This window comes from Thermobia domestica, chromosome 8 (genome assembly GCF_964235325.1).
Source record: "Thermobia domestica chromosome 8, izTheDome1.hap1.1, whole genome shotgun sequence".
NCBI classification, from domain to species: domain Eukaryota; kingdom Metazoa; phylum Arthropoda; class Insecta; order Zygentoma; family Lepismatidae; genus Thermobia; species Thermobia domestica.
The window spans coordinates 71,017,482-71,029,683 of NC_137461.1; the positions used below are offsets into that span (position 1 = coordinate 71,017,482).

Consider the following 12,202-nt stretch of genomic DNA (forward strand, 5'->3'; position numbering starts at 1 on the left):
AGAAGGGTACATTGCTTCTATAATCTCATTTTCAAAAACCACCAAACAAATTAAGCTCAAAGAATAAGTAACAAATATGGGTTGGTTGTTTTTAGTTTAGCATTGCTTTCAGAATAGAGGCTATATTAGACGTGGTCCTACAGCTGAATGTGGGATCCAAATCACATGTGCCTCTACCGGGAATTGACTTCACGTCTCCTGCGCCAAAGGTGCTTACGCTAACGATATAGCCACCAGGGATCCCACTCGTAAATTCGTGATGTAATACTTGCCAGTAAACGGAAGAATCTGGTTCGCTTCTTTCAGATACAGTCGGACTTAATTTTTGTTTTTCGACTGTAATGAAGGTTTTCTTAAACAATGGTAAGAGCAGTAAAGACAACATAATTTTCGTTAGCCCTTCCTCTCTCCCGCTGGTCTGGTAGCTAGAGCGCACGGCTATAGTGCTCGGGTTCTATTCCCGGTAGGAAAATCTTTAACGCATTGCGGTGGTTCGGATTTCACCTTAGAATGTAGGCCCTTGTGTAATAAATCCTCGGTGCTCAAAAGGGAAGCTAAATTACAACAAAGAAATTAAACTAACTAACTTTCATGAATAGATTTTTCTTTATCTTAACTGTTTAACAAAAGGTAAAATAACAAGTCTTAGTTTCTTCAAAGCCGATCTTACAGTTTTCCGTCTTTTTTGCCTTCTAGGATGATTTTTCGACTAAAGATTTTGCTGACATGACGGCACCATTTTTGTATAAAATGCTTAAGGAGAAGACGAAGTATCCTTTACATGCAGCTATTAGGTTACGCAGAGAGGACGTTGTATTCCTGTACATTGTTGAACACAACTCAGAGGTAAGGAAGTTTATTTTTATATCTCTGCAAGTGGATTTACAAATAGGCTGAAATTGAAAACACACTGTTAACATTTCTACGCTTTTCGTAAGGTATAAAGAAAATCTCTCTAAGCCATTCTTAAAAATCATCTCTGTTGAGGATCCACGGTTCGGTTTTCCAGGAAATGTCAACTTCGGCCGGAACCAAGCTGTTTCCACGATATACCAGTCAAAAGACACGTGATGGAGTTTCATGGATTTCTGCGGATTTGGACTCTGGTGAAAGTGCTTTCCTGAGTGCAAATGGGAGCTGAGCGGTTGCCGCACAACGATGATTCCTACATACTTGTGTGAATTTTTCATCTGTCTGTAGGAATTCCCGTATTATGGCGAACGCTCCGCTCTCATCTGTACGTTATTTCATTTATCGGATAACGTGAGATATTCGGCATTATGTCAGCGCTTTTGCAGGCTTTTGAACCTCTCATATGAAAACGGGGCCACTTTCGAGCCATGTCTCATTAGACGTGTTTTGCTTAATTTTATGTTTACTATCACATTTTTCATTTTGTTGACGTATTTTCTTACTGCTCTGTATATAAAGAAACCAATGGCATTTTCGCTGACATATAATCAGACAAGGGAGGGAGCTGGCTATTACAGTGACTACTTGTTGTAAGGAGTATATGAAGGTTGGAGATTTCGGCAAATGATTTTGGGTCGGATCAGAACTTTTTCAATTTCGGGTAAGGTGTGAACTTGGTATAATCAACATTGATGATATCTGTTGGAAATGTAATCTGGAAGACTATTCAGTGAGAAATAGAGAATGTTATTGTAGTTCTAGTTTTCAAGTTCTTAACAGGAAAACCGATGTCTGGAAGAAAGCGTAGAAGATATCTTTACGTTTCTCAATTCTTTTCCATCAAGGTAATTTACCAGTGTTTTGCATAACGTTATCTACAATTTCAAAAATGTAGCAGTCGTAATTTTCAGCAAGTTAAAGTTTCAGTAAGTTTCGATTTGGCAACATTTATCGCTCAGTGTTTTCTTATTGCTATCTTGTATTTGACGTACTATATTCATTTCTCTCTTTTCTGATATTGCATTTTAGTTTTGTGTGTTCCTTACCTATCCTATATTTTTTATCCAGAATATTTAAACAAAACCCCTTTCTTAAGTATTCTGTAGAAGGGTTCTGTGTGACCTGAAAATTCGGCGTTTCTGCCCTCTCTAATTCAGTACATTTCAAATCAAGATGTGAACTGAATATTGTTGTATGCACATAGTATCGAAATAGAGAAAATATCTTCATTTCTCAGTGCTTTACTTACTGCTCTTATCCAGCATTCTAGAAACGCTTATATGTACGAGTTCTTAAAAGAAAATATATGGACCAAAATATACATAGGGTATTGTTGAGTTTTTCTACTTGTATCTTTCACTTTTTCTTTTTTTTTAATCGTCTTGACACTGCTATATGACTAAAGCGAAAATTAGACACATTGATTTCCTCCATAAAGAACATGAGAGTTTTTCAAGACTACTACTAACGGTTTTTCTTCATAGTAAGTTTTTTGGTTGAGGTATTGCATAGGATAAGAAACGCGATACAAATAACTAATTGATCATTGAATAACAGATTTCCACTGGAGTTCTTATGCCAAACTTGTGTTATATCCAATCGTTAAAACAAAAAAAGAGAAAGAAGAAAAAAGTATTTATGCCGGTAGATCTGGTTTCTTGGTAAAGAACAGTGTGATTTTTCTCCTTTAAGATTCGATTTCAGTGACAAGTTAGTCCAAATAAAATCAACAAAATATACCACGAAATATATTGTAATGTACCCCGTGCTTCTGTATACAAACAGCGCCATGTACTCTTGTTTGTAAACATCACCACAGGATTTACGACACACCACGTGAAATAACTACGAGCAGCAGACGACGGACCACTGGCACCTCCTACGATGCATGTGATGACAGGACAGCAGCAGCGCCACGGCCTATAAATTGGATGGCAACCAGCGGACCAGTATCAGTTCTGTGATGTCCCTCTTACTGCTTGCCTTGGAGCATTAGGAGTAACCTACCCTCAAAACCGCTAGTCTGCTTCGGGACTCTTGGCTATTTCTTTCCTTCTGACTTAGCCTGCTTCGAGACTCTGTCTTCTAACCCTCTCACTGCTTGCTTCGGAGCATTGGCGTTTCCTACGCCATTTTGCTTAGCCTGCTGCGGGGTTCTGTGGAGACCCTATCTGTGACCTACGGTCAAGGGCTACAAATATCTACCTGACAAATTAGAGGAAAGTACTTTTGTAGTATTTTCTGTAAATACTGTCAGTGTACAGAGGTTGTTCAGCTTACGTTTGGCCGATTTCGTTCCTTCCCCCTCCCGGGCAGAATGGACTCACCCGACCTGGCTCGTGGCTTTCTGCAGTGTTGTGCAGTGGCTTCCTGGGAACGGAGTTGTTTTTCCGTGCGGACGACAATAACGCACAAAACAGGGTCATTGTTATGAGTGTTGTGTTAAATTTGTGTGGGTTTGTTAAAACTGTGTGGGTTTCCGCTCTGTGACCAAAATGCCGCCCAAACTATGCCGGTTTTGGGAAGGCTGTGTTGCGGTTCTTTATGACACCAACTTTAGTGTTTTTGTCATTAGAAAACAGTGCAAGAAGAATGGTTGCAACATCACATTAAGTGGAATATAAAAAGTACAAGGGCAACAAAGCTCCACCATTTGGATCACAACGAAGTTGCCTAGGAAGCGGAAATGCACCAAGGCCACCTCCACCATGCAGAGGAAACTTCGCAAAATGGCAATGCAAGAAAATCCGCCAACACAAAGGTGTATGGCTAATCGTCTTGACGTATCTTTGGGGACTGTGAGCCGGACGTTCACCATCAACTCAAGCTGGAAAGTCATGAATGTTCGCTGACATCTTCTGACGGATGCCCACCAAAAGGAACGAAAGTGTAACGCCCGGAAGCTGTACGAACGGCATCTGGCAAAACAAAGGTGGATGTACGTTGTCACGCTCGATGAAACATGGATTTACCTTTCCGACTGCGGCAAACCGAGAGAAAGGCGCCAAGAACTTCAGAAGGTGGGTCCGTGTCTGTAAAGAATCCTTCCCAAAAGGGTTCGTGGTCGTTACTGGCTACTGTTACCGAGGTAAACTGAAGATTCGTAGGGTGGTGAAGAACTGCAAAATAAATTCGCAGTATTTTCAGGAGCAGATCATGCGGCCGATCTACGAGCATGATATTCCAACAATGTACAGAAATGACGCCAATCTGGTGCGCATTCGCATGGACAAGGCCTCATCACATACCTCACGATCGTCCCTCGGATTCTACAGGGAGATGGAGGAGGCAAGTGGTATACAGGTGATACCTTTCCATGAGGTACCTGTTAAATCTCCAGATGCAAGTCCTATGAACTATTGTGGATTTGGATTGCTGAAGCGGACTTTGGGACAACGGCGTGTGACAACTGTGGAAGGACTTTGGAAAGCTGTGCAAATGGATTGGGACAAGATTCCCCTCCCAGTTCTTCAGAGAAGCCTATTACAGTGGAAATTACCCTGTCGGGCTATTGTTAGGAACCAAGGGAAACACACCGAGCACTTACGGACTGGATTCTTCTAAATTTTTAAGTAAGTCGAAATTGGCCAAATCCAGATTGAACAATCTTTGTAGTGAATTTTTCATAAATAAACCCGTAGTGGGAGTCGATTCCGGACCTTGATTTTATTAAACCTAGCTCTACCTACCAATAAGTTTTACAATATGAAGTGAAATATGTATGTAAGCGGAGGCTCATGAAGTGAGACTTTAATTTGAAGTGAGTTAAATGACCCTTTGACAGTATTAGAAATAATGCACATTTGGTTAATTTAATTTTACTCTTGACTTTCTTTTGATCAAAGGACCAAGAGAAAACTAAAATTCCCGTAAATGGAATGAAAATGCACAAATTAATATTGTGCAAATTATAATATCAGTTCACGTAGTGATACTAATCACTTGCATTAATCATTCGTCTCCTGTAGCAGAAAGAGGAAAACCGATGTTAAAGATCATCATTAGGGCAACCATAAGCAACCAAAAGCACTAAAAGAATAATTGAATTTTCCACCTATGCTTGGTACCATATCTGTGATTTTGACCACTTTACATATCCAAATTTGCTAAACTTAAAATAAAGCATTATTTACAGAAATAAAGCATAAAGCTTAATGCTTTTTATTCCAGAACCTTGTGTATGTGTACAACAAAGAAAAGTATGTTAATATATTTTGTGTCAAAGAAAAAAATGATCAACAAAAGCTGTTATCAATGCCGCAAACAATGGAAATCATCTGCTAATTGCCTTTATGCGTAACAATGGAAAGTCAAATTTATGCTTTCTCCGCATCTTCCACTTAGAAGGATTTTTTGTTTCCTCACTTAGTGTTAAAAAGCAGGCAAGACTGATTTTTCTTATTCCAAGATACCAAAATCAAGAGTAGACCTATATGCAATCTCAGAGAGTAAGAGAATTCCCAACTGACCATTTCACAGTAGAAGTCAGTAATCAGTTGTGTACTCTTCGATACGAGTTCATTAAATATGAGAAGTCTACTGTGCAGGTACATGCTTCTTCTTCGAAACACCGTTTAAGAAAAACCGCACAAAATGAGGGTGAAACTGGAAGCAGCGGCAATAGTTTGGTCACCACTCTTCCTCAACTGTTGCAGCGCATGGGCACCAATCAAGAGAACATCAAGAATATAGTTACAGCATTTGTTGCACCAGGTTCTATCTCTCTTCATGTTTTTAGGAATGAAGAGTTCAAAACTTGGATTGTCACGGGGCCCTTTTGACGCGAGGCTCTTTTGTCGCGGGCTGTTTTGACTCGGGCCTTTCTGTCCTCGCTTTTCGTCCAGGCCCTCGTGACATGGAATCGAGGATGAAGAAGGTTGAACATAAAACTTTCGTTTTCGGATATCTGTATACTCAATTTATGTTGACATTTTAATTGCAATTTGTTTGAATTCGGAAATAATTTATGTATTTTTTACTGGAAATAATTAATAGTATCATATAAATTTTTAATGCTTGTGTAATAAAATCGAGTAAAATAAAACAAGTATGTAATAGAAATGAGTAAAAATGAACTATAATTCAAGGAACAGCATATTAAGGCATAATTTAGGAAAAAACGTAATAAAGCATAATTTAAGGAAAAATAAAGCATAATATACAGCTGTATAAAGCATAAAGTTGGTGGCCCTAATCATCATCAACATGGAAGTCCAGTGGGGGCTGATCTATTCGCCAAGTGTGAAATGAGACCGAAGTGTTGTCCTGTAATCCAACTTTCCTTGAAGGAAAGGTACCGTGATGTGCAACGGCCTATACTGTAAGGTTGATATTGTATGATAGTGTACGTTCCCGCTAGTTACACCCAGTTCAAACCCTAGTCGTGGTTCGGAGTCCATGTTAATTGTTAGTCTTGCCATTTATAACCACGGTGGTGCGTAAGGATGTATACTACAAAAATTCCAACCTTATCCAAATGCGACTCAAGAATTCACCCAGATCTGCCAATTGAGTACCTAGGAAAATCGGACAGTAAAGGCATAGCCTAAGCGTAGTGGTGAATGGTCACCTCCCTCTTGCGTCGAAGTCATGAAATAAGTTTGGTCACTACCTACACATTGTCCTGTCCTGATGGTGAGGTAACCTTCACTTTTACTAGTTATACAGAGGTTGATTCAGTTATATTGAGTCGAATTTGAACGTACCTCTTACCTCTACTGACTGTTGTCTGGAATCGAAGTTTCCATTGTAGGATACTGCGTTGCAGCTGGACTATGGGTATTGGATTCCACTCCTCTTTACAGGCTTTCCACAGACCAGAGACGTCGCGAACTCGACGATGGAACAGGCACTGCTTGAGGAGTCCGAAGGCACAATATTTCATTGAGCTGGCATCTTAACTGTTGACAGGGATGTCAAAGAAGGGAATGGCCGCAATTCCATTTTCCTGTTCCTCCAGCGATATTTGCGTCGTGTGACTGGATACTCTGTCTCGGTGCAGTTCAACTTGGTTCAAGTTTCGTCCGTATAATGCTTGGATTTCATACTGGTACATTTCATTGAGGACATGAGTGGTAATACGCAGCATTATTTTCACGTTCCGCTCTACCTTTCGGAGATGCAGTTTGTCCCTGTACGAGAACCCTTTTTGAGAAGTGGTTTTAGCTGCTCGCGTGGGTGTGGTGGGCCCAGGACTCTGTGTCGCATTCTCGCTCTTAGTTTGTAGATGACTTCAAATAGGGTTGTTTTTACACTGTCTGATAGATCTGATACATAATTAATTTCTTGAGTAAGGGCATTATTTATTATTTACATAGATTTGCAATTGTATTGACTAGGTATTAAGGAAATTCTTAGCTTAGAGATACAAAAATTATAATTTATATTATTAAATAACAAGATATAATACAACATACAAAATATAACAACAATGTGTGTTACGATACACAGTCTCCTCACATATGGAATGAAATTATTTTTACGGCAACAGTTGTTTTGCTTGCAGTACACTCGATATATATAGTCAAACCTCACACAATTCCACAAATTCCTTTGGTATTAAAAAAGAAATCCGCACGTCATACAAATGTCATTCAAAGTTAGGATTTTTTTTATCACAGTAACATTGTAAAAAATGTAAACTTCACATTTTACTTCAGTTTATGATCCATTCTAAGCACGCCGAAAAAAAAAAAAATAAATAGGAATGAAAAAACAAATGACCACAGTTTGTTGTATTTTTTTAAACAATAATTTAAATTATTTTTTTAAAAATAATGTGGGAATATTTCATCTTAAACTTCGGATGTATTTCATGGCATTGAACACAAATATTACGGCCATGGCATCTGTATTTACTGTGCTAGTATCGTGCGTCTGCTTGGCGGAGTTACACAGGTACGAACTACAATAACAGTATTCTGTGTCAGGCACTTTCACGTCATAATCCATTTTCATACATCCTTCTGTATATACGGAGTGTTCAACTGCATTTTCCACCTTCCATTTGCCATCTTTGTAAGAACGGTAATTGTAACGCTGAGGAGCACAATCTCTCATCACTCCATATATTGTTTCTGGAAGTATAAACAAAAAATATAATGTTACTTGAGAAACGCAAAATTAGATTCATTGTCCATATTTATTGAAAGAAAGTAAGAAAGACATTTTAAAATATATTCCAAAAATAATAAGTCAGTATTCACACAGACTCAATGAAAATAAGGGAAATTAAAATGAGTCAGGGAAATACTTCAAAATATGCCGAAAGTCAGGGAAATTGGTATATTTTATAGAAAAGTCAAGGAAAAATGTAATTAGATTTCATAAAAGTATTTAGAGCTCTTATTACTCAAGTGATGTTAACATGCATTACAGCTGCCTACAGAAGATTTGAACAACACCTCAAAAAATCAATGCAGAATTCCAAAAGAAGGTAAAGAGGTTGTATTTATTTTTCCAATAGAAATAAATAAGCTTGAAGAGCATCGAAAGCTATTAAAACTTTGAATAAACAACAAATTAAATAAATAAATAAATAAATTAGATGCTACAGAAGAAGAAAATAAATTAGGTTTTTGTTTGTTGTTGATAATCAAAGTGATAACATAAATTGTATGTTTACTTGTTTATGTTTGAATGTCGAGATATTACGTTAGTGTGTAATTACTGTTTACAAATCCGTAATAAATCTGTACTGTGAGAAAGTAAGATTATAGTCTACGTATATAAAATACATATAAAAAGGAGACCGTGAGGCGGCTGTGGGATCAAAAAAATATTTCTTTTTACACCTAACCATAGATAATAGCGCTTGCGGCTTCGCGGGTCAAGGAAAATTCACTTACTTAGCCATGGAAAGTAAAGGAAATCAGTATCAGAATTTCAGTGTGAACCATGTAAGTCCTGTATTTACTTTGCTTAATTGCAAGTTTTTAGCTACTTATTCTAGGCTTTTTCAATAGGTAAGTCACTTACACAAAGATCCAATATTTAAGAGTTTTCCTGAATTATTTCTGTCACTTACTCTGATGATTTTTTTCAGCAGGTAGGACACTTCCCATGAGGATCGAATCTCTTAATGAAAACATCTTGCATTTTTGGAGCAGGGGTTCTAAAAATTGTGAAAATTGATCTCTTAATAACTGGCTGTTTTTGAAGAAAATATTTTGTGGAGATTTCTTGACTAATTGGGCCTACGGAAGATTTATTAAATTTCCAGCAGGATTTGTTTTTCTTCAGAAACAGCCAGTTACCAACAGGTCAGTTTTCTCAATTTCTAGAACCCTTGCACTAAAAGTGTAAGTTGTTTTCATTAAGAGATTCGATCCTCATGGAAGTGACCTAACTGTTGAAAAAGATCATCTGAGCAAGTGATAGAACCAGTTCATAAAAACTCTTATAGACGTAATTAAACGAAGTAAGTGCCACACTTGCTACTTTTAAAATAAAATAATATTTAGAAGTAATAGATTTATTGTTTATTTAAGCAAATGTAGTTTCTTAATTTAAACGGCATTCCCAATTGAATTCTCTGTAAGGGTACCCACGGGTATATTTTAGGAAGCAGGTTCCGCTCATGAACATGTTTTATTTGAAACTGGTACAAATTGGAGAATGGTAAATTTGGTGGGAAAAGATATATTTTGGGAGGGGGGAGAAAGGTAAATTTGAGAAGAATGGTGAATGGGGAGGGAGGAGAATAATACAGTTACGGGATTACGTCGAAAATCTTGGAAAGGATGGGCACCTCTGATTTTCTGTGACGTCACAGTTTGCTTCTCACCTTTTTAGTGATGGAATGGGACTGGCAGGTAACTTGACAGTGGTGATAGTCAGACAAGAACGTAGATTGTGTAATCGTTATTTTCTTCTTCTTCTTCTTCTTTTTCTTCTTCTTCTTCTTCTTCTTCTTCTTCTTATTATTATTATTATTATTATTATTATTATTATTATTATTATTATTATTATTATTATTATTATTATTATTATTATTTTGTACTGCTCGTGGATCCATTTATACGCGTATATTACCAACCCTTCCTCCTCTCGTCTTCTCCTCCGCTCCTTTGCTCATTGTGTTTCTCACTTCTTTTCTCAGATTTTAAAACGTCACTCTTACGTCATACATCGGCCATTTGGAAATGACTGGGTTATTATTTTTAAATAGGAAGGAACTTCGCTTAATTAACAGTGTATTGATGCATAACCGTATTATTTGAAAATCATTATCATTTCAAATAACCAAGATGAACAAAGGCTTTTTGGATAGCTATGTGGTTCAATTATAATTCAAATAAAGCTGTTAATTATTAATTCGAGCTATGTACTTTTTCAAAACTTGCTTGTTTCAATATTTTTCAAAACTTTTAACAAAATCTAAAATTATCTGAATAATGCTATTTGAGAAATATAGTCTGTTTCACAAACATGTAATCTATACGCCAATTCTATGAACTATTTGAAACCTGTACATTACTGCCTAAATAACCATTGCGGATTTGGGTTATTTGTGTTACCAGTGATGGTTTGAAAATGTACGAGGATGAGTCATAAGTCTTCCAATATTCTGGTACACAACATAACCTATATTTATTACAGTAGAATGAAAACAAGTTAATATTCAAAGTACAGCCCCTCGTATTGCACTGTTTGGAGCCACTTTCTGCCAGTTCCTCGATACCACGTCTTGTCCTAAGAGGCAAAGAAATCAGTCACTGGTATTTCCAGCTCATGTTGGTTGGTGCACACAATCATAATCATACGTCTCGCAAATAAAATCAGAAAAATAAACACACTGCAGTCGTGTTCAGCAGGTTTTTTGGTGGTGCAGCATCATAATTTCAGAAAGTGTGCCATTCAAAGGAGCAAGGTCAGAACTTAGGCCGGTGTGACATCAATTGAATGCCACCAAGCTACTGAATTTTATATGGCGTTTTCCGAGCCGAGTGTGGTTTTGTGTTAATCCTGTTGAAGCAGGTCGCGCTTTTGGTTTGCCAATGCATGATATTTTTGGCGTAGTGCAGCATACATCTGTTCCAACTGTTTGGAATAAAGGTTGGCATTGATGGTAGGACCGCTAGGAACAAACTCGAAGTTAATTACCCACTCGTAGTTCCACCACACACACAGAACAGGACTTTATGCTTGAAACTGTCCTGTTCACGACTGGTTCTAAAAGTTGGCCCTTGCTCAACCATTGTTTTTGCGCATTCGAATTTCGGAAAAAATGCCCGTTTTTGTCTCATGTGACAATCCGTTTCAGGAAACACACACCACATGGATTTAACAATGATTGCCTGTACAAATCCACTCTCCTCTGGGCTTCAGCTGAGGTCATCCAATATGGCACAATGCGGCAACTCCGGATAATTTTCCCGAATTCGTGAAGGTTATGCTGCACAGTGGACCGGAATATGCCGAGTTCGTTTAACAATGGTTGTGTGCTAGTGGATGGATTTTCCTCAATGGCCTGTCGTATGACTTCAGAATTGTTCCTATGGGGCTGTCGAACCTTGGCTGATCTTCGACATTTTTACAACCTGCATGAAATTTCTGGAACAACGAGTTACTGTGCTGTAGTTCACTGCACTTTCCTCTTTCGCACGAGAAATGTTTTTGTGTTGCTGCCGCACCGTTATGCCCAAGTTCCGAACTCATACAGTAGTAATTCACTTATCAGACGTAGTTTAAGCATTCATTGTCGCTGCCACTAAAAACTGACTGAAGATACTGACGGAGTAATGGTCTCAGTGTTAAATATCTGCTTGTCACAATGATCTCTTAGCCTGTTTGACGGTCAGTCGTGGCGTATACACGCGCCTGTTGTTTGGTTGTGAAAATATTTCAAGACTTATGACTTTCTTTTGTAACACAGAAGTGCCACTAAATTAGTTTTGTAATCAATACCGTTGCAGTCTACCTGATAACTTTCTTTTACATATTTGTGTACTCTCAGCATACTTTTAGTTCTGTGCGTGAATCGAGAAAGTTCCATTTGTCGTACGATTTCTGTAATTCAATGCCCAATGCATCGAGCACCTATCATTTGTCTTCCATCGAAGACTTCTAAATCAATAATTACTTCGAGATAATACATATAAAATTATCCTACGGCAGCACGTGCGCAGGAGTGATTGATTTCAATGGAATATTTGCTTTCCTTTTTACTTCAACGTCTTACGATTATGCTCCGAGGTTAAGGGAGGCGGTGATAGTAAGGTGGATGATAATGGTAGGATGAACAAAGAAGGAAACGTGAGAGTCCCGAGAAAACCCCCACACACAGTGG

At 37.9% G+C, this 12,202-nt stretch overlaps 2 protein-coding genes across 4 annotated transcripts in view; one reads left to right on the top strand and one right to left on the bottom strand.

Moving 5' to 3' along the window:
• Positions 1–12,202, top strand: part of LOC145692985 (ankyrin repeat and FYVE domain-containing protein 1) — a 262,326-nt gene that overhangs the window by 50,296 nt on the left and 199,828 nt on the right. For all 3 annotated transcript variants that reach the window (XM_081768611.1, XM_081768613.1, XM_081768612.1), the window contains exon 6: positions 697–846. In XM_081768611.1, coding sequence (XP_081624737.1) covers positions 697–846 — 150 coding nt within the window. The remainder of the gene's footprint in view (positions 1–696; positions 847–12,202) is intronic.
• Positions 7,271–12,202, bottom strand: part of LOC145692986 (uncharacterized) — a 120,913-nt gene continuing 115,981 nt past the window's right edge. Inside the window, exon 3 of the mRNA XM_081768614.1 lies at positions 7,271–7,988. Within this exon, the coding sequence (XP_081624740.1) occupies positions 7,702–7,988 (287 nt within the window). The 3' untranslated portion in view covers positions 7,271–7,701. The remainder of the gene's footprint in view (positions 7,989–12,202) is intronic.